This window comes from Arachis stenosperma, chromosome 9 (assembly GCF_014773155.1).
Source record: "Arachis stenosperma cultivar V10309 chromosome 9, arast.V10309.gnm1.PFL2, whole genome shotgun sequence".
NCBI classification, from domain to species: domain Eukaryota; kingdom Viridiplantae; phylum Streptophyta; class Magnoliopsida; order Fabales; family Fabaceae; genus Arachis; species Arachis stenosperma.
Genome location: NC_080385.1, coordinates 130,830,775 through 130,854,197, shown reverse-complemented (window position 1 = coordinate 130,854,197; position 23,423 = coordinate 130,830,775). Strand labels below are relative to the sequence as shown.

Sequence of the window (23,423 nt, the reverse complement as noted above, 5' to 3'; positions counted from 1 at the left end):
CCTATCGGTGGTTTTGTTCAAATTTCGCAAGGCCCATTCATGATTAGTATTTAGTCCTAGTCCAACTGTTTCACGCCGTATGTGGCCTACTTTGCGAAACTCGACTTTAGTGACTTCTCCATGCATTCATCCAAGCTCAACGTGGCTGTCTTGACAACTTCCCTTTCTATCCTTTTGGACAAATTCCAAGGACAAACCTGTTACATCCAACCGAACCATACTTGCTATACCAGTACTGTTTCATTAAAGCAAATGGAACGTGTGAATTTTTCTATACAATATGCTCTTATAGGCAGTAATCATTTTTATGATTGCAGTTAAAACTTAAACAAATGACTTGGCATAATTTACACTGTTACAGACAGTGACCTTTTGCAGTGCTTCTACAGTTTGGAGGCTATAGGCAGAAGCAATTTAACCTTTTATGTTAAAATTTGAGTATACTTTTGGTGTTCTATGATATTATTATTAATTTCAGTGATAGATTCTCACCAGAGAATGTTATATTGTAATTAATAATTCTTAAAATAGTGGCTTTTTTTGAATAGATATATTTAAAATAATAAAAAAAGGGGGGAAATGAGAAACATAATTCTTTAAGCAACGGACGCTATGACATTTTTCTCCCCACTATGTAAATCAGAAAAAAGAAGAAAAAATAAGAGTCGTAAGTTTGAAGCAATGTAAGTAACAAAATTGAAGAACAAAATAGACATTTAAACAATGGAAAATCCTAAGACGAAGGGATTTAAAAAAAAAATAGAGACCGAGGGTCTCCATATTTTTGTTTCTTTACAGAAATTTAATGATACGGATAATTCTAAGAAATATGTATATGAACAAGAATAAATGTGCACATGCTACTCTAAGTTTCTTACAAAACAGACTTGAGGTAACCTCTAATTGAGGGACATGTACCACTAATAAGGCCTCTTCAAATCTTTGTTGCTTGCATACTGTGAGGGTGTTAAGAGTTGCCAAATACTTAGAAGTACAACAATCCATATACCTTGCCCTTGATTCACCTGTAAGTCAAGCTATCCCAATTAGTTCTAAAACCAATTGCAAACGATTGTCAAGTTTATTCCTAATTTCCAACACCCTAAAATATAGCCCATAAACTCTACTAATTCTCCAGTAGTAGTAAATAATATTTATGATATGTTTCATTACCCCCTAAATGTGATTGGAGGATAAAAATTTATAAGGATAAATTTCATGTGCAAAAATATACATACAACTCAACCACAAAAATTTATACCCCAGGTTTACCCAAACCATATCCTTAAACTGGCTGGGAAGTTTTTAAAAAGTAGCGTGAAAATTATCATTGATAAACTCAATCAAAATTTACACCCAAATTTTATGCTCCCAAGCCATGAATTCCAGAGTATAAAAGATGAATTCAAGTTACTAAAATGTAAGCAGAAATTTTATAACAAAACATAGAACAAGACATGGAGAAACGAGGAAAAATCAAGTGTATCTAAGCAATCCAAAAATCTTGTGTTCATTATTGTCCAAATCACATAACAAATCTACCTAAGACAATATCATCGCTAAGTTAACTGAATTAATGCATAGCAATATTCAACATACCTAATTAATCTCAGAATGGAGCCTCTAGAGATTCTTCCCACACATCCCCACTGGCATTCGACATATCTTCGCCGTCTTCTTCCATAGAAAGCCTAATATATTCTCTATGCGCAAAACGATCCCACTCTGTCATACTTGGATCCTCACGCTCCTGAAGTTAGAACATACATGGAATTAGAATATTCCTAAAACTTTACAAAAACTGTTTATTGAGAGCAAAATAGGATCTAAAACTTGTGTCTACCTGACGTATAAGAAACGGATCACGGGTCTCAAAAGCAATGAATTTGTTCAGATTGAAAAGAATATTGAAAACGTTGCCAGAAAGTTTGCTGCCTTTAACATCTCGCAATGTAATAAATCCCTCATTCTGCTAAAAACATAGGAAGATTACCACTTGCCCTTAGAAACAGAAACAACTATAATTTAAGAGACAAAAAAGGAGAGACCTCTGGTCCAATCATATCAACAATCTGACATAATATATCTTCAAAAAGCACTGGCTCTTGGGCCATGCACTCCATCCGATGCAACTGCTCCTCATAAAAGAACAGCATTTCGTTTGGTGTCAGCACTCCATTCCCATCCAAATCAATGCATCTGAACCTACAAGGATAAAAAGATAAAACAAGCATAAACACATTAAAATTTTGTATTTAATGGTGAGGAGGAAAGAAGACAAATAAAACAATCCCAACTAGTGAAATTTTGATAATGAGATTATCTTAATGCAACTAAGCCAGTCAATATTCAAGTTCAATTTTGAGTGGTAAACAATGCTACAAAATTGCACATGTCGGTACATTTCAAGAACTGTAAGTTAGTAACATTGACATTGAACAACTGCAATTAGAAAGAGCATTCTCAGTCGTGATGCAATTTAACAAAGAACCAATAGTACCTATATTTGGAAAAACAGTATGTTGAGCTTATGACTCTATCAAAAATGTTCACACACAACAGCAAATGGGTATCTATAGAACGTTGAGCTTATGACAGTATCAAAAATGTTCACATGCAACAGCAAATGGGCAACTTCAGACCCAAGGAGACCAGCATCTAGTTCTTCCATAAATTACCCTTAGATAACTTTTAAGACAAACCAAATGGTAAAAGAAAATAAATTGCTTTCATTAATCATCCAAGACTACTAGTTATCATATATAAAATACAAGAAAGAATATGTTTTACTACGACCAAAAAGATACCGAGAATTTGATAAGGATAAGAATTATACCAGTATTCTAGACTAGGTTCAGACGACTTATCTTCCTCTGCAAGTATGAAATAGACAAAATCTTCATAGTTCATCTTCCCTTCAACTTTGCTGGTAAATTTCCGTGGAACCTGTTTAAGCGTGAGAAAAGAAAAAGTTAAGATGCATTTTCATGTTTGGACCCATAAAAGAAAAAGGATTACAATTCAATAATTGAGCAAATAAAAAATGCATGTTTATAATACCTTTAAATTGAGAATAATATCAAACCAACCCATCCAAAATTTGAATGAACTTCTAACTTCACACGACTTAAAAGAATTTCAAAACAAAAAAAATTTCTTGTTCTAAAGTACTGTAAACAGTAAAACTGAACTTGGCACCTTGACACCAATGTAAAATACCAAACAAACCTGAGAAAATATTCTATCAACAATCCGATATGTAAGAGAATGGTTCCCATATTTAATAAGGTTCTCTCTATCAATGAAAAAGTCATGATCTGTGTCGAGCTCCCAAAATTTGCAGTAAATGACATAAAAATGCTCATATGAGAAGTACCTGAAATTTCATAACAGAATGAAGCATATAAATAAACAACGAAACATTTAATTCCATGACAGAGCAAAACAACATTGTTTCATTGTCTGATCCATATAGCTGATCCCATCTAGTGGGATATGGCTCTGTTGGTGTTGTCCTCCACATAAAAATAACTAAAATCAAATGAAATTAATTCACACTGTAATTCAGGTTCAAATGCCTCAAAGTTACATATACCAAAGCACAACAGTTATGGATCAAAAGTAAGTTATTTGGATTGTTAAGGGTGTTTCTTAGCACCCAGAATTGGTATGGTCTATGGGATAGAGCTGTTTTCTCAGTCACTTGGCTGCTTTGCTTGTTAATGAGTTTGCAAATAAATGTTGAAACCCAAAGTTAATGGCCACAACTTAGGCAGTACATTCTGGAAGATTAAAAGCTAAACTGGGATGATGATGACTTGTATTATTTGTTCAACCTGTAGCCTCAGTTCCAAACTTCAGTTATTTAATTTTTGAGAAGACTCAGAGCTGCTTCCAGGAAGTTGCTCTATTGGATATGCAGAAATCAGGCAGCTAGACTACATTTATAGTTATATCAATTCGCTTGACTTTATCTTTTTCTGTTTTAGAGGAATTATCATACTCCACATTTTAATTGATCCTTTCTCTCGAACAAAATATCGTTCAAAAATGAAATGGAGATTTTCTTTTATTTCCACAGTACAAGGGCATATAAAACAATACAAGAATGGCAGAGTTACATCACCACCGCTTGGAAAGGGAACATTAAATAGGAATCAATGCTACCCAACAATAGACAGAATTTTCAAGGAATACAAGGATATAATTCTAAATGAAAAAATTTTCAGATATTATCATTTCAGCTATAATGGCTTTTACCTCAGAACTTTGTTTATATCCTCTTCCTCATCAACATGCAGCATGGCATCAATGAGGTTCCCACGTTTCAACTCCCGTAGTGTAAGTCGGCCATTGCCCGATCTATTCATGTAGTAAAATATTCTATGTATCACAGTCTCAGCTGTTTAAGCACAACACATGTCGGAGTGAGAAACAGCCCGAGATTTGGGTAATATAAAATAAGAAATATCTAAAATAACATTGTACCATATCTTTCCTGAAATTCGGGTGTGCTTTGCAAAAACTCCAACCCAGGATGAGTGGACAATAACTCCCTCAAGACAGGTTTGAAATCATCCTACGAAAAAGTAAATATCAAGACTACGCTAATGCATAACATTTAACTCGTGTCAACAATAACAAGCAACCAAAAAACATAGGAGCAAGGGTATGATAAAAGCAAAGAAAACCTGCACTAGGTATGTCCGGTAAGGTTGCTTCAGTATGGTATATATTTGTGTAGCTAAATCCATAGCCAACATATTGCCTCGAACCCAATAGTCAATAAATTGTTCCCTTGAATACATGTTAAAAAAGCAGTACAAATTCATCAGGCAAGAACACCAAAGGATAGAAAAAATGGGCAATTGATATAGAATGTAAACTTTCATCAACAGCTAAAACTGTCTGCAAATGAGTAATAGCTCTATTTTTCTTGTCATCCATTAAGAAATAAATGTATAAATGTGTACACATTTCAGGGGAAAAATTCAGAATGATTCATCTGATAGCGTAATCCCATAGATCATAAATGGAATGATCCAACAAGAAGTTTGGTACCTTGTTACTGCTCCAGCATAATTGACATCAATCTTTCTGAAGAGAGCAGCAGAGAAGAATGACGGAAGTTTGCAAATCTCTTTCGTAATAGACTTAAATTCTGCAAATTGAAGACAGATTAATAACAAAAGTTGAAGACCTATTTTTTTCATTTCCTTTTTATTTTCCATGTAAATGGAAGAATCTCTCAATTCAGCATAAAGAACTAATAGCATATCTTACCATGTAACTGCAGACCATCCACATGACCAACAAATCGATTGTCAATTTGAAATAGGAAATGCTCTTTCATGTCATCCGGAGGAGGACGACCATTTTTGAAGTAGAACTGCAAGCACAATCAACACAATGCTAATAATTGTATAATAAGGGATATATATAACTCCAAAGATGGAAAGTTTAGAGAAAAAGAAATAAAGAATTCGTTTAGACAATAAGAAATACCTGTGGAATGATCTCCCGTACTGGCTCGCTGACTACTTTGAGTGGAGAACTTAATGAAGAAGGACTATTTCTCTGTTTCATAGTACGTGGGGAACCAGCTGAACTTCGTGGTGAAAGCGGCGGTGTCGTACCAGCTGGAAACAACGAAGGTACTGAATTGCCTGCCAGAGCATTTGCGGTTGGTGAGTTCTCAAGTGCACATGACAAAGCTCCTGCCTTTGCATCATCTATCAATGACTTGACCTGTGTTCACAATTTATTGATTAAAAAGGACAGAATAAAATAAACATGACTATCTTGCAAAAGTTAACATGGCACAGAAAAAAGCTAAACTAAAGCAAAAAGAAGTAATCCTCTAATCCTCTATAGTCCTAGTACAGAAGTACTCCACAACCTAGCTTAAATTTATACAATTCAACAGAGAGCTTGTTCTGTTATGAAGAATAAGGTCGAAGACAACTATTTAATGCATCTAAATTTTTTTTAACGAAAGAAAAGATATTTTTAACAAGAGAAGAAATAGTACAGAGAAACTACATGTTTGAAAATCCACAGCCTTGCTTCAAAATTTATAAAATTCAAGAGACAGCTTGTTCCATTTAAAACATAACAAAAGAATAAATTTTATTAACAAGAAAAGAAAACAAAGAGCATGGAGGCCAACAGAAACTCATAGCAAAAAGGTAATTAATGCATCTTGAATAGAATGCCCTTTTTCTTCTACCAAGTGGTTCAACTTCTCATATAGCCTTCATTATATAAAATGACAGCTCAAAATTCAGCCACGGAAGTATCAAACCATGTCCACCACATGCATATTGCATAAGAAACTGAAAGTATAATATCTGACTAAGGAAGCAGGTAAACATAACGAAAACGCAGCCAAGCCATAAGAGAGACAAGATAAGAATCAATTTGAAATTACTTGTATCAACTATCAACAACTAAACTTTCTCCCACTATGTCAGGTCGTTTATATGGACTAAATAACACCTTAGTGTTTTTAACCTAAGCCAAGTTTACATATAAACTATTAAATCCTAACTCTCTTTTTGATAGTTTAATCTCTGTTTGTTTTCTAGGTCGCCCTTAACCCCGACCTACTTGACTCCGTTTTCTAGGTCGCCCTTAACCCCGACATATTTGACTATCATCCATCCAATCCACTTTCCTTACAAGGGCTCCTATAAGTGCTCTTCATGGATGTTTAAGTAGTTTCTATTTGAGATACTATAATATTATATTATTAAATATTACATAAAGGCACCACCTCAATTATTACTTTAGAGAAGTGCATCACTTTCAACCCCTCTAGCTCAGAACAATAGCCAGAGCTCTATTTTTCAAAACAGTGAAAATGGCGACGAGCTTCTCTATTGTTGGATCAGACAGCATAAACCGCGGATATGTACAATATCATTTATTATGAAACTACGACAAATAGAATGGTGGAACTAGGCAGTACAAGTGAACAACTCAATTTCAACAGAACAACTGATATCAGACAACTGTGGTAAGTGCCTATAAACTGAGAGTTTCACATGAAAGCTCAAATGAAGAGTAGCAAGTTATTCACAAAGAGAACATACAGAACGATAGATGAATATGAATGGTGTTAGAATCACATAGCCGGACTCAAATGATCAGGTAGAATTGATAAATATTGTACAGATTGAGGTTCAAATGTAACTATTACATAAAGGAATTTTCTTTCTCTTTCATCTTCAGATTTTTCTTACTTATATAGGATATAATGCTTTTGTAGAAGTTTTATTTCTTACTTCACAATTCTCTGTTTTTTCCCCTTCCAAAACTAAACATTTCAGGCCACATTAAGCTCAAATTTTGCTACCTAAAACCCTCATGAAACAATATAAAAACAATTTTAACTTGTTAAAGTATGAAATTTTACTTAGCTCTCTTTACTCCACTTCCATTATCATCAGTCAAGTGAATTTCCAAAATCATTCATTCATTCATAGAAAAATCATTTGTTCAATATTTGAAATCAACTATGTAGCATGTACCAGGCGGCAAGTATCAGGAAGCGAAAGCCACTGTGAGAATAGCTCCTCAGCAACACCAGGATTCGATTTCAGAGCAAAAGAAGAAACCTCCTGAAGCTGCAACATCTCTGGGTCCAAAGACACCAACTCCCCAGTTTCCTTCACATCCATATCATAAACCCGAACCCAATTCCACTTCTCATGCACACCACAACAACCCTAATTTCAATCACACACCTAAAAACCCTAAACCTCACTTTCTTCAGCAATCACTCTAATTTCTCCCCCGAGCTCTTGTTCTAACAGCAGGGTTAGCAAAACCAAGTTGCTAAGTTTGCAACTTCCCATCGAAAACAACCATGGCTAGCAACCATGAGCTACGAGATTAGAGGAACACCGAAAAGGAAACTTTATTCAGCGTCGCTTGGTCTGAACACTCGAAGAAACCAATAACAGCACAGAATAGGAAATTCAGAAAGGGAAAGAGAGAAAGGAGGGTTGCTGAGAATCAGAGAGGAAAATTTTTCGGAAGGGGCGAGAAAATTCGAGTGTGAAGATGAGGACAACGAAATAGAGGAAAGAGGAAATTGTGAAAAAGGAATAGCCTATCTTTTTCTTTTTTTTTTTTTTAGTTTGGGGGGTTTGGGTTTGAGGTTTGAGAAAAGAAATAGAGAGATTAATGGTGGTGGTGGAAATCGCAGTGATTGAATCGAAGAGTTTTTTGAGTTTTGTATTTAAGAGTGTGCTTTACTGTGTGCCGTAGACGCACTGTTACCAACTGAAACTGCGAGTGTTAGAAAAAGTGTGTTTCGATTGCGAAGACTGAGAAATTGATAATTGAATATTGAATTGGATTTTTCAAAGGAATCGTTTTGAATTTCTTTTAAGGGGGAAAAAGATGTAAAACAGCGGCAATTATAGGACGTAAAAGGAATTTGTTTTCATATATTGGGTTTAAATATAAACCAATACTGTTTAAATTTAATTGGATACGTTTATTTTGGTTTTCAGTATTTTTGTCTTGCTTCTGCAAATCCAAAACCAATATAATTAAGATTCGTTTAATTTGATTAGGAGGTTAGAAAATAAGAAATTATTTTTTTAAAAAATTAAACATAATTTACTTAATACTAGTATAAATAGAAAATTTTTATAAATAAATGTTATCAAAGTTTATCAATCAACCAAATTTATTTGTCAATTTATCAACGTGACGTGTATTTATTCCATTTTCCTTACAACATTAACCAAATTAAACTTTAAAAAATTTCAAACAAATCTACAACATAAAAAAAAACTCAGGTCATAAAGTGCCACAGGATACCATGTGTAACAACCTGAACGCCAACATTTATAGTATTAATTCAAAAATTGATTTCAATGATGTCATGCTTCAAGAACATTTCGAAACAATATAATCATTCGGCTTCCAACCACAGGCATGGAATTATGCAAAATTGCATAGCATTTTTTGCATGTCGTTTTTCTTTTTTCCTCAACACAAAAATATAGAGAATGTATTTATCAAGTAGCCATATAGTTCTTGCATATAAACAAATTCCTAGAGTAACATAGTATCTCTTCTTATGGGTCCATGTGGAAATAAATCATGGAAGAACATTTGAAGAGGTATAGAAGAAGTCTGCCAAAGCTTCATGAGGTAATTCCAATTAGCTCTATAGCCTTTGAATGGACCCAATATAAAGATGGAAATATACATAGTAATCAACAATTGTGCGATATCTCAGAAGTTTCATGAATGGAACTGATGCCCTTTGGCGCAAGTAGTCTTCTGACCACACAGTTCTTCATTTCCTTTTTCCCGTACCAATTGACAGGAGTTCAAAGCTCCTGAGTGTGTCATCACGGCCTCCCCTTGTCCCGGATGCACGGGTGAATGACGTTTTGGACTCCAGACCTGGTTGAATCCTCTGAGTTGTAGATAGACGGCTGCTGCTTGCAAGCAGCCTACTTGAACGGTTCTCGCTAGGCTCACCAGAAGAACTAGGCCGGCTGCTCAAAACAACAGGCCTTTTTGAGGCACTGCCATTGCGAGAAGAGCTACGAGTTCTCTCCGAATCAGCTTGCTGCAAAGAAAGAACAAAAGATTAATACAAGTTTGAGTAGTTGACTCGTGATTCATAAGTACCAAATTTGATTATAGCAACAAATCCAAAAGAAAAGATACTGAAACAAGTACTAACCACATCTTTGGAAGATGGCACATCATCTGAAGACCTATGCAGATTTAGTCCAGAGCCATTCCTTCTTGCAAATGCCTCAACGGCACCTGATAATCTTTCCCGAATCTCTGGCCCACCTAAGTTATAAATACAATAATCACTATCCGATGAAAGATTTTCCATCTACATATAGTATAATTAAACTTCAAACATAACAATTTGAACACATTTATTCATGGTGACAATAATCTTGCTGTAAAAGAAGGATACCTGAAGGTCGATCTAATCTATCTCCTGACAGTCCTGGGTTTCCGACTGGCTTCCCGGTTAGCTGTAGAAAATTTCAGCTAATATAATTAATCGTAATTAAGAGGATTCTTAACTTCAACTGAAAATGCAATGGAACATTTCTTGTTACATCATAGACGAAAATCATAACTACCGAAAGAAGTACTCACTCGAGCTCTAGAACTGGATCCAATTTGTGGATACTTCAATATAGTCCAGTCAAATACATAGTCAAATTGATAACCTGTAAAAAAGCAACATTTCAAATTTACTTTCAAAGACTCAAAAGGAATTTTTCGCTGAGAAGCAGTGAAACTCATGTATACTAGCCAACCTTCTCGTATGAATAGGTCACGGAAGAGTCTCTTGAGATATGAATAATCAGGCTTATCTTCAAAACGCAATGACCGGCAGTAGTGAAAGTAGGATGTGAATTCCAGTGGGTGTGATTTGCACAAGACCTGCCTCATAAACCCATAAAACAAGTTATTTGCAACAGCTAAAATTGAAAGAATAATTAACTTATTACTCGATTGTTGAACTTATTTAAGAAAAGAAAATATGATGTGACACACCATTGTTGGGTGAACAAATAAAATTAGCAGAAAACCAGTAATCATAATATTCAGAGGTTTTCAGAAAAGTCGCTTGCAATAACAGTACCTCTATTGGAGTAAGCATCTTCTTTTCACTTATCTTGTCATACTTCTGCTTTTTAGTCCCAGCTTTCAAGCCTTGCCAAGGGAGACTGGAAAATAATTGCTAAACTAATTAGATACAATGAGAAAGTCAGTAATGGAAGTAAGAATCCCAGGGTTGCTATCAACCTTCCTCTCAAGAAGTACATGAGCACATAACCAAGAGATTCTAGATCATCTCTTCTGCTTTGTTCTGCACGAATTATCAGAGAAATATACGTTTAAAATTAATTACTTAACATACATTTTGAATCATACAATTCGTAGAAACCTTACTAATTAATAGCCAAACATAATTTCACTCACCAACTCCAAGATGAGTATTAACACTTGCATAGCGTGCAGTTCCAGTAAGGTTTTTGTTTTCCCTGGAAAAGAAAAGGTGGTATGGGCGATATACTCAAGCACAAGAAACGAAGTTAACATAATGCAGCATGTGGCAAAACAAAATCTCAATTTCAGTACCTGTATGGTATATGCTTATGGGTTTGAAGATCACGATACTTTTTTGCAAGACCATAATCAATTATGTAAACCTGTATTGCATTAAAGAAAAAAATTCAGAAATGCCTTTGTATCAGTTATTGACATTAAACATCAGTGTCTGACTAAGTGCAACATAAAGTAAAACCAGCTTAGCATGCATATCTTCTACATCTGACAATGACATTTAAGAAACAATCCGTACAAAAGATGGACTCATGCAGTATTCAATACTTCAGATGCCAAATAGGTGACCAGTGTTGCATGTGCAAAGAGAACTGACGGTTTTTGGCTTCTCTTGCGAGCATACTTTTTTTTCCATTAAGTGTCTCACAGGGGACCTGATTGGGGTGAGAATTGACAGATTATTTCAAGGATTATTCGTGCATTGGCAATGTCTTCAGAAATGTGAGATAAAGCAAGATTCTGGTAGTCTTTGTAAATTATTAATGACAATAGTTCAAACTACAAGTGAGATGTACGGCATGCATAAACACTCAACCAGGTAAGGTTAAAGTTCAAATAGCAGGATACCCCAGTTACCTGATTTGCCTTGCGGCCCAAACCCATTAAAAAGTTGTCGGGTTTTATATCACGGTGCAGAAAACCCCGGGAGTGCATGTACTCAACTCTGTTTAGCTAGTAAACCAAATTGAAGGGGAAAGTGTTAAAATACAGTAGCTATCCATTAGAAGTCTAATTCCCTTCAAATTATGGTCATACTTACGAGTTGATCTGCAAGCATCAGAACTGTTTTCAGCGAAAATTTCCTGTTGCAATAGTTAAATAAGTCTTCCAGACTTGGTCCAAGAAGGTCAATCACCATGACATTGTAGTCACCCTCAACTCCAAACCATTTTAAATGGGGTATACCAGCTACAGAATAGAATGAACACACTAATCAGACAGGCCCATAGACTATTAACTTACTTCATGCCTTGCCTACAGCAAATCAAAATTGAAAAAGTAAAAATTAGGAAAAGAAAAATTGAAAACTTACTTCCGCCTTGAAGAAGCATATACAATTTTGACTCATAATGAAGTTGTGGATGTTTGGTCTTCACAGATTCCTGACAAACCAATGAAGATAGAAGAAAAATTAGTGACAATACCAGAACTTTGAAACAACTCAGCAACAAATTTCCTAATAAATAAATAACTGAGGTTGATTGAATACAGAACCAAATATGTTTCTTATGTAATGCTCCACAGAAAATAATCAACTAGCAAAGATAAAAGTTAAAAAAGAAATACAAAGCCAAAACATGCATAATGTATTTAGAGCAACCCAATATATTTACAAGGTTAACCTAAAATTGAGGGAAGAGGGGAGAATGGAACAAATGTACATTAATATTAAAGTCTGAAACAGATATTTCAAATAATGACACATGCAATCAAACCCAAGACTATACAAGGGAAAAGTCTACCTTATACTCCAGTGAGAAGCTATAAACATGCAGTCTAATGATCACATAAGAAAATACACATTTGGATTGGAATCCACCCGATATCTTTCAATTTTTCATCACCAAAATTTTCAACTCCACAGTTATCTTAAAAATCCGTTACTTCTAAAGAGTAACTTCTCCCTAATATAAGAGTACTAGAAGCATGTCCGAGTTTAAGTAGATATCCTACCAGCCCAACCAGTATATAAAATAATAGCTATAAACCTATAAACATGCGTAATGAGTCTAAACTAACAATATACCAATCACAACAACAAAATCAACCGATGTAATATGACAGAAAAACATAAATACATAATAGGATACCAAACATTTAACATAAAAAAGATCCAATAGAAGCTAATAATTGCACCCACCAGCTTGACAGCAACTTCCTCTCCACTTTGCACATTAACACCTGGAAGTAAACAAAAGAAGAGCACCAGGAAACCAAAAGCAGTGTCAAGTCCAAATCATCTGAAGCAAACATTGTAACTAATTCTACTAGGGTAAAAGAAAAAAAAAAGGACTTTATAAATGATAAAAAATAAAAATAAAAAAGCATACCCAAGTAGAGCTCTCCAAATGACCCACTTCCAATCTTTCTCCCAAGCTTGAATTTTCCACCGATAACGTGATCCATGATCACAAAGATCACAAACTCAATATGTTCAACCTTCCTTAATTACAAAACTACTTGACCACACACATTAACCGATTTAAAAATAAAAAATAAAAAATTTTGCCCTACTCCGAGAGTCTCATCAACGATCCACCTTTATTTCCCGAAAACCCTCAGATCCAAAGAGATTCTATTAAGATTAACACAGCGATCCAAAAACTGTATCGAACAACTCAAAAATTCAGGCCTTGCTAATCCTCAATACCTCAAAAATCATCATCAACAACAAAGACACGGAAAAAATAAACAAATTAAGAAAAAATTGATCAATTAAAAATAAGATCAAGAACTAGAAATCTCAAGGCAGCTTAGTAGAATCGAAAGCTACAATTGCGATTATGGGCTCACTCAAAGAAAAACCCCTTTTTTTATTTCTTATTCAGATAAAGTAGCCAGAAATCGAAAAGGATGTGAGGAAAATCGGAGTATCCTTTAGCGGATTAACTAAATTTTTTTTGCTGAACAAGAGTGAAGTACTGTGCAAAAATGGGGAAACTGTATAGGAAGAAGAAGAAGGAGGAAAAGAAATCTAATGACTACGATGATCTCGGCGAGAGATGAGTTATTGTTGGATTATGCATCCGGTTTTCGGATCTGTCCCACCTGATGAGGCGGAGGTGAATTTTCTCGGAAAATTTTCGAGATTCCGGGAAAAAAAGGAAAGGAAAAGAAAAAGAAGAGAAAAAAGAGCGTGGGTTGGAGGAGAGAGAGGAAATGGTGTGGTCTGTCTGTGGTGTGAATGTGAGAGGTGCAAAACAGGAAGAAATTTGGATGACTGTCCAAAACCTGTGTCCTGAAGTGATATGATATGCTCTCGTTTCTCATTTTTTCCTTTTTCTTTTTTCTTTTTTATGTAAATATTTTTTTTCAAAACAGGATAATGCTAATTACGTCTAATTCTTTATGTTATTACTTATTCGATGCTTAAATTAAAGAAAACTTTATTCGTAATCCTTTGTGGTGCTTTTAGAATGTGTAATTTAGGATTTAACTCACCAGAAGAATACGTAATTATAATTTATGTCATTCATCCTACTAAAATATAAAACATGTCTATCTTAGCCTATAAATATTTGATTTATATAAGTATAATAATAGGTAAAAGAAATTACTAGATTCCCATAGGGAGCCATGGAGGCAATAGTAATGGTAATAAGCTTTTCATATAATTGGTTAGTGTGAGAAATATCCTTTTCCTTAACCAATAGTGTTGAATTCAAATCAGGTATGAATTTTCGTTTTGGCTTGTATTGCCAATAGTTTATTTGGTTTTATTTCAAAATATTTTTGTTTATATTTTAAAATATAACATTTCACAAAATAATATTTTTTTTCTCTTTATAAAATTATGATAAATTTGCTTTAGGTATTTCAAACTCTTATTTTATATTAAATCAAATGTAATTTTCTAAGAACTTAAAATAATTATATTACTTTGTGGATATTTTAGAATTTAAGTTGGATATACTATCGCTGTAAAACCATTTTATTCGTGTATTCAATCACATAATGTTATATTAAAAAAATAACTATTTTTTATATTAACCGCGTGAATAACCATCTAAAAAATTATTGTGATTACACAACTGTATAAAACGCTTTATATTATTAGTGCATCAAAATTAAACTCAAATTATATTATTAAATTAACTACTTTTTAAAATTAGACAATTACAATAATTGAGATTTTTTTACATGTGAGTACATTTTATTTTCTATAAAAACCTGCTACGAGTTGTAGTGTTTTAGTATTTTACATATATAATGAAGTGAAAATCGTTACGATAAAATCACTAATCTACTTTAACTTGTAGTGGATTATGCAGTTATTTTTGACAAAAATTCAGTTTAATTTATAGTAGATTACATACAGTTATTTATTTTTATTTTTATTTTACAAGAATTCGCGATTCGTTGTAGCAGTTTACATGTTTGGATAATTGATGTGAAATTTATGAAAATAGAAGAGTCAATAATAGAGATCAACTAAATTTATATTGGAAGATGTGGACAAAATACGGGGAATGATGGAATATCATTAAAGTAAAATAAAAAATTGAAGCTAATAAGTATAACAAGGCCTAAAGTTAAAAAACTTAAATTGAAGTCAAAATGTTAAATAGTTAAAAAAAAAACTTAAATTGAAGTCAAAACGTTAAATAGTTTTCTTCTTTTCTATTTGCCGCGAATTTGATCTCTATTTAAGGGGTCTACTGCTAGCTAATGGGTTACTGCATATACAAGATAGGATTTAAATTCTGAACATTTACTTAAGCAGACGAGTGGACTAACTATGTGACCAACCTAAATTAGTTTCTCACTTTCCTTATTGACATGAAAAGAATAACTTAATTCGTTGTCCGGAAGCGTTTTGATAGGATGTAAGATCATTTTTTATCACTACAATGGATTGGTCTAATGCTCTTGTGAACAAAATGCTATCATCAGCAGAAAAAAGATAATTGTTCTCTAGGTTGTCCCTCGCAATCCCTATTCCTTGAATTTGCTTGTTGTTTTATGCTTTTTTGAGCAAACTCGATAGGGCTTTCGCACACAGAATGAATAAATATGGCGAGAGATGATCTCCTTACCTCAATCCTCTTGAGGGTTGAAAACTTTGGCTGGGATTTCCATTTAGAAGGATCGAGAACGATGTCAACCTCACGTATTTCCCAATTGTTTGGACCCATCTAAGTGATATCCCATCGAAGTCAATACTTCACTCAAAAAGTTCCACTCCACACAGTAGTATGCATTTTTTATATCATTCTTCATTCCCACGTACCCCTTGTTTCCTCCGATCTTCTTCTTCATGTATTGAAAAATGTCAAAAGCGACAAGACCATTGTCCATGATCAATCTTCCCGAGACAAAAGCACTCTAAAATTCTCCTATAACCTGTGGGAGGATGTACTTAAGTCGGTTCGCTATTATCTTTGTTGCGATATTGTAAATCACATTGTAAGGTGATATCGATATATATTCTTTTGTGTGTTTTGCCTTGTTTACTTTGGGAATCATATATATTTGAGTATGGTTTAGGGGGCTTTGGGTGACCATTCGTTTAAGATCATTAAAACTGTTCTAGTTACATTTTCACCTACTATTGGCCATATTTTTTGGTAAAAAAACACCGCCATTCTATCCAGGTCTAGGGCTTTTTTCGGGTGCATTTGTGGGAGGACTTGAAAGACTTCTTCCTTCGTGAAATTTTTGTCAAGGAATTTAAATCTTTCTTTGTTTATTCTACTTCCGACCACTTTCTATCGATTCTTCAATATTTCAAGTCTCCTTCGATGAGAACAACTTTTAACAAAAAGTTACTTTTAACAAAAAGTTATGCATATTTGAAGTTTGGTGTGAAAAACTGAATTCTGCAACAAAATAGCATTTTCTAAAAATTGGGTGGTATGAGTATGCGGAATAGGGCATGCATATGCGAGCATTGGCCTCGGCCAAACACTCATGCGTACACGACCCTGGCATGCGTATGCGACAACCCTTTGCTGTTTCGAAATTTTCGCGTACACGGACAATGCACGCGTATTCGACTTTGTCAAAATGATACCCATGCGTACGCGGGACTGTCCTACGAACGCATGACTCTGTTTTGCTAAAAACAATATAATTTTTGTATTTTTAAGCACTCCTCTAGTCTTCTAAACTTCTTTAATCATTGTTTAAGATCCATTAGCTAATGATTAGGCTTTGGGATGAGTGAGAGCATATTGGGTGGATGAAATAAGTATTTTAGATGACGAGTGATGAACGAATTTTTGACGGTATAGAAATTATCAAGTAACCAATCGTAGTATAGTCTAAACCGACACAAAATCCATTATCAAAGAAATTCTACAATCTATAATCGAGAGTATTAATCTCCCGAGTCGTTCTTCCCTAGGAATGCTATAGGGATACATGTTATTGGTTAAGTGGTCTTTTGTGGTTTGAAGAGTGTGGCATAAAAGTGCTAACAAAGGAGAACAACAATCAATCAATGTTAAAAGCCTTGGCCAAGGTTAAACATTGGAAGTTCCATCACTATAGCTTCCTTCAATTGTGATAACAATAGAGTATTGTTTCACTTAGTTAACCCCTAGTCATAGAGGAAAGTCAAGTAAAAGTAACCACTTTGAGTCACAAGTCCTAGTCTTACCCTAGGGAAATCTAGCTTTAGTGCACTCTAAGTCAATTAGCAATTCTCAATTCTCAATCAACAATTGACATCTATTATTCAAGTGTCTCCAATGACTCAACCACTAGTCCAAGTGAAGGGGATGCTACTCCATATCTAAAGTTGGCATTTTCTCAAACATGTGGAGAGCAAGAAGTAGAATTGAGAAGAAGCCTATAATCAAAGTAATTCAATACAAGAGATTAACAACAATCAACAACGAATAGCAATGAAATGAGATCTTCAATGCATTAATAGAATCCAAAACAACAAAGTTAAATTTAAGATCTATGAGAATTGAACAATTACAAACACTAATTGAGATTAGAGAAGAAGATCTATAACATGAACAAAGTAAATTGAGAGTTGCAATGGATCTCGCCAAGAAATGGTTGAGAATTGAGAGAATGAAGATGAACCCTAGAGAGAGGTTGGAGTCTCTCCCTCTACAAATGTAACTAACTAAAAATATCTAAGAAAGTGCAAAATGAGTGTATGGATGTGAATCTCCCAATCCCTTTCAATCCTTGGTTCTTATATGCAGTTTGGTGCCAAAGTTAGTTGCAGAAACCCTCCAAAATCGCCAGGCACATGTTGCAATAACAGATTCACGTGCGGACTGCGACGTGTGCACGCACAGTACGCATGCGCGTCCCTAGCCGATTTAGCGATGTGCGCGCGAGCATCGCAGTGATTAGGTTTTGGAAGTCTTGTGGATGAGATTAGTGTAAGTTGATTTGTGGGGTATTTTATTGATAGGGAACTAAGAAATGAAGGAAATTGAGAAATATCTTACATACGTGGTTTGTGAACTTGAAAGAACTCAAGAATTGAAGATGATTAAGATGAGATGAGAACTTGATAGTGAGTAGGGCACTATCTCCCTAGGATGCTGAGAACTTGAGAGTTAAGAATGAATTGAGATGAGAAAGATAATGGCAACTGATGGAAGTCTGAGGTTGATGAACTTATTGAGTATGAGCAGTGATCACTAAATGATGATAGTATGGTATGCGTTGATTGGTAAGTCGCTATACGCCTGGCGAGGATGGTGGTTTAATTTCGCTTGTCGAGGTAGCGACATCGATGTAGGGGCTGTGGTGGTAGACTCCCATCTACGTTCAGATGTCAGGGCTGAGGTAGTATCTCGCTCGCATAATCTTTCTTGCCATAAGAGTGAGTCGGGTACTATATCCCACGGTGGAGAGTGAGATGGGCACTATATCCCAGGGAGCGCATAAGAGTGAGTCGCGCACTATATCCCAGGGTGGAAAGAGTGAGTCGAGCACTATATTCCAGGGTTGCGCATAAAAGTGAGCCGGGCACTATATCCCAGGGGTGCACACAGTGAGCCGGGCACTATATCCTAGGGAAGGATGTGTTGGGTAGGCAAATTTGAACCGACAAGTGATATCATGAACCAAATGGAATAGGCATTCATCATATGCATATTCTACATGCTTGCTTGCTTTGATTACTTGAGTTATGCCTAATTGATTAATATGATGCTAATTGATTTACCTACTATATATGTATATTACTTGTGTTTTACTTGTTTGCATTAAATGTGTTTTACTGGCATTGAGGAAGATTGGTAGGTGGTGGCGATGAGATCGTACGGGGTAGGTTGGCAAAGGTTTTGGGATAGCGGTGACCGTTAGAGTATAAATCCCTTAAGTTAGATTACCCTGTTTATGGTTTTATTATATATTTCTTTAAGCTTGAATACTTGTATCAATGTGAAGTTCTAGGATTCCCTTTGGCTTCTCAGAACGTTATATCTTATCTATTAGGCACTGTTATCATACTGAGAATCTCCGGTTCTCATACCATATGCTGTTGTTGTCTTTCATATGCAGGTCGCAACTCACCTCAGTGAGTTTGCGGATGGTGACAGAGCAGAGGATGATCCAGGTTCCTTTTTTGAGTTATTTTTGTAATATCTCAAAAATGAGTATTTTGTTGCCTTAGAGGCTTTTGTACTTAAAACTTGAGAGATAGGATGTCAGCTGTTTTGAACATCAAAACCCTGCTGTATTTTCTATTTTGGCTAACCGGCCTAAACTCCGCAGGTTGTGACTAGTCCTCTTGTGTGTGTGTGTGTGTGTGTGTGTGTGTGTGTGTGTGTGTATTCTGTCCTACGCATTTAGTTATCATGTGTGAACGCTTCGCACTTTTGTATCTCTATTTTCTGCATCTTTGAACTCATGTTCTTTATACCAGGCTTCTAGTATTATTACTTCTTTCTATATATAATATATATATATATATATATATATATATATATATATATAGATATATATATATATATATATATTGTATGAATTTTATAACTGTCGTGGCGCTTTGTTGCATTTGTTTTACGGCTAGAGGTAAGACTTAGGGTGAAAGGGTGTAACAGTGGTCACGTTGTCACTATCACTTCCGCCTCCTGTCACCACCACACCTCCACCATCATGCAGTCACCATCAAAGATAATTTTGGTATAGTTTTTTATTTTTTTAGATTTTTTTTGTGATTTTAGGATTTTGTTAGGTATTTTATCAAATTATTGATTAAATTAGTGTAGTAAAGTTTGTGATTATGATTTCTTATGTTAATTTAATGTAAATAGAAATTAAATTAAGTTAAGGTAGGTTAAGTAGGGTGAAATTAAGAGTGTTCGAGCTGTTGGAAGACTTTGTTTAGTTTATTGAATTAGTTTCATCTTATGAATTTAACAAGTTATCTGTTTTATTAGGACGGTGCTATTTCTCTGAGATCAATTGGAGTTCACTTCTTCTGTATTCTGTGTATTCGTATTCCAAGTAGGTTGCCTATCTCTAAATATAATCAATTGTTTAAGTTTTATGCTGGACTTACTTTTTCTAAGATAGTTTTTTAGGATGGTGATGCGTGAATATCTTGTATCCATTTTCTGCTTATTTTCTAGTTATTTTTAGTTAGAATTTATTAAGTTTTATTATTGAAGAACGGAAGATTGATGGTTTAGAAGTTATAATAAATTCTCGTTGCAAGTATAGTTTCTAAACCAAGCAATCAACCTTTTTTACAAAAGTTTTAGTTGTCACAATTAACAAACCCCTTTGGAATTAATAACCGAAGTATTTAAACCTTGGGTCGTCTTCTCAAGGAATTACAGGAAGGTGTTCTTATTATTGGTTATGCAAAGGTATATTTTGGGGTTTTTAAAAAGGTTGAACAAGTAATGTAAAATAACAAGTCGTTAAAATAATAAATAGTAAAGCTCTTGGCAAGGTATGAGAACTCGAAGTCCTATCCTAGTTATCCTTATCAATTGTGATGAGAATTGGATTTTAATCCCACTTGGTTAACCTCTAACTATGAAGGTAAGTTAAGTTAATGAATTAATTTTGATTCCTCAGGTCCTAGTCTTTCCCAAGGAAAGACTAGAGTTATTGGAACTCGAGTTAATTCTTGAAGAATTTCAATTTTCAATCAACAATGAGTTTGATAACTCAAGTGTCTCCAATGACTCAACCAAAGCCAAAAGGGAAAAATCTAAATTAAATTAAAAGCATCAATAACATAAATAGAAGAAGGCAATCAAAATTATGTTTAAACATAAATTCAAATTTAACATGAAAGAGTTCATAAATTAAATTGGAAAAATAAATAAAAGGAATAATAAACCTGGAACTCAGAAGAGATTTGTAAGTTGAAATAATAATAAACCCTAATTTCTAAAAATCCTAATTCTAATCCTAATCCTAAGAGAGAGGAGAGAACCTCTCTCTCTAAAAACTACATCTAAAACTATGAAAAGTGAATTATGATCTGATCTGAATTGTGTCTTGAGTCTCTGCATGTTTCCGGACTTTAATCTGTGTTTCTGGGCCGAAAACTGGGTTGAAATGCGGCCCGGAATCTATGCCAGCAACTTCTGTAATTTTGCAGATCACGCTCGTCACGCGTCCGCGTCGTCCACGCGTTCGCGTCACTCAGCATTTCTCGTACCACGCGTGCGCATCGTCCACGCTTTCGCGTTGTTCGTGCAGCTTCCAATCCGCGCGATCGCGTCAGGCACGCGAGCGCGTCACGGTAATTCCTTCTATTTCACGCAGTCGTGTGAGCCATGCGACCACGTGACTTCTCGCTGGTCATCTCCTCGATTCCTTGTGTTCCTTCCATTTTTGCATGCTTCCTTTTCATTCCTTACGCCATTCTTGCCCTATGAAGTCTGAAACACTTAACATACAGATCACGGCATCGAATGGTACGAAGGAAGATAAAAATATACAACAAAAAGGTCCTTAGGAAGCAAGTTATTAATTATAGGATATTTTTAGGAAGGAATTGTAAATACATGCAAATCATATGAATAAGTGGGTGAAAAGCTTGATAAAACCACTCAATAAAACACAATATAAACCATAAAATAGTGGTTTATCAACCTCCCCACACTTAAATATTAGCATGTTCTCATGCTAAACTCAAGGAGACTAAATAAATGAGTAGGGAAAGGCAAGACTCATGCAATGCAACCTATGAATGTGAATGCAACTACATGCTAAAATGATTCTACTTACTTGGTGAAAAAGTAAATAAATCTTTCAAAAATAAATATGAGCTGGATTTCACTAATTCAAATCACAAAATACAATACAAATATTTTGCAAGAAGAAGATAGCTCATGAAAGTAGGGAACATAGAATTAAGCACTAAACCCTTACTGGTAGTGTATATCATTCTAACTCTCAAGTGTCTAGGGTCAATTCTCTCAATTCTCTACTAATCTTGTTTTCTATAGCTTGCTCTTCATCTAACAATCAACAAAAATTTAATGCACCAATACATAAATTAAAAGGTCTTTTAAGGGTTGTAATGGGGTTAGGGTCAAGGTAGGATTGTATTTGGCTAAGTGGACTAAAATCTGAAGCCTTAATTAACATAAACTTTTTCCACCTAACTTAAGACAATCCATATAATCACAATACAAGATCTAACTTCCCATTAACTGTGTTTTTCACATATTCATGCATCCTAAATTTGAGTTCAGTACATATGCATTGATACCAACACTTACTTTGGGGCATTTTGTCCCCTTTTATTATTTGTTTTTTTCCTTTTCTTTTTCACTTTTTTTTATTTATTTTTTATTTTTCTCAATGCATATGATTAAAGTATTGAATGCAATAATATGTTCTCAACTATTATTTTGCACATTTTCACTAAAATATACAATACCCAATTATTCAAACCAAATAATTTCAAATCCAACTTTCCCACACTTAAATCATGAGCATGTTTACTAGTCTAAACTAATCAAGGATTCAAATTAAGGACATTATTGTTTTCCGCTTAGAGTTAGTAATGAGCTAAAGTAAAGAACAAATGGGTAAAATAGGCTTAAATTGGTTTGCAAAGGATAATGGAAGGGTAAGGCCATATGGGTATGTAAGCTTATTGAAACAAGGCCTCAATCATATAAGTGCATGCATACATCAAACAGTGGAAATATAGAATTAAGCAAGACAAAGATCACAATTTTAGAGAGAAAAACACACAAAAATAAAATATATTGGTTGATAAAATGCAACCAATCAAATAGGCTCAAAATCTCACTGATTTTGTGTGTTCGAGCTCTAAACTATGTTCCAAAATAATATTTCTTCATACAAGTTTTTTCAAAAAGTTTTTAATTCAAATTAGTGAAATACTATAAAAAGTTTCTTGAAAAAGAAAATGTTACTTCAACCAAGTGGTAAAATATGCACAAAATAAAATAGACATGCAATCAAACATGCAAATGCAACCATGAAAAATAAAAATTGGTGTTGAGAAGGGACTAACTTACCCGTGGAGATCGGTATCGACCTTCCCACACTTAAAGATTGCACCGTCCTCGGTGCATGTAAAGATGTGCAAGTGGCGGAGGTTGTGGTTCCTCAGCTGTTGCTCGTTGTAGAGGCTTTCTCCTTACCCGTCCTGG

At 34.6% G+C, this 23,423-nt stretch overlaps 2 protein-coding genes across 3 annotated transcripts; both read right to left on the bottom strand.

The window, feature by feature from the left end:
• Positions 1-729: 729 nt before the first annotated feature.
• LOC130948841 (serine/threonine protein phosphatase 2A regulatory subunit B''beta-like) lies at positions 730-8,330 on the bottom strand. 2 transcript variants are annotated; one of them, XM_057877716.1, is made up of 13 exons: positions 7,533-8,330; positions 5,506-5,748; positions 5,284-5,389; positions 5,062-5,161; positions 4,692-4,797; positions 4,489-4,579; positions 4,261-4,402; positions 3,229-3,376; positions 2,837-2,946; positions 2,049-2,205; positions 1,844-1,972; positions 1,600-1,750; positions 730-1,025 (listed from the first exon to the last, which is right to left on the bottom strand). In XM_057877716.1, exons 1-12 carry the CDS (start codon positions 7,680-7,682, stop codon positions 1,610-1,612), a joined length of 1,623 nt encoding a protein of 540 aa, XP_057733699.1. In that variant the 5' UTR covers positions 7,683-8,330; the 3' UTR covers positions 730-1,025; positions 1,600-1,609. The 2 variants fall into 2 exon arrangements, with proteins under 2 accessions (XP_057733699.1, XP_057733700.1); XM_057877717.1 differs by having other exon boundaries at positions 1,844-1,969; positions 7,533-8,326.
• Positions 8,331-8,839: 509 nt separating this feature from the next.
• Positions 8,840-14,070, bottom strand: LOC130948523 (casein kinase 1-like protein 10). Its single transcript, XM_057877279.1, has 14 exons — positions 13,182-14,070; positions 12,992-13,032; positions 12,164-12,233; positions 11,891-12,039; positions 11,707-11,802; positions 11,146-11,216; positions 10,987-11,048; positions 10,810-10,873; positions 10,646-10,730; positions 10,317-10,443; positions 10,153-10,226; positions 9,965-10,025; positions 9,716-9,831; positions 8,840-9,598 (listed from the first exon to the last, which is right to left on the bottom strand). The coding sequence occupies exons 1-14, from the start codon at positions 13,255-13,257 to the stop codon at positions 9,320-9,322; spliced, it is 1,371 nt and encodes a 456-aa protein (XP_057733262.1). The 5' UTR covers positions 13,258-14,070; the 3' UTR covers positions 8,840-9,319.
• Positions 14,071-23,423: the final 9,353 nt, after the last annotated feature.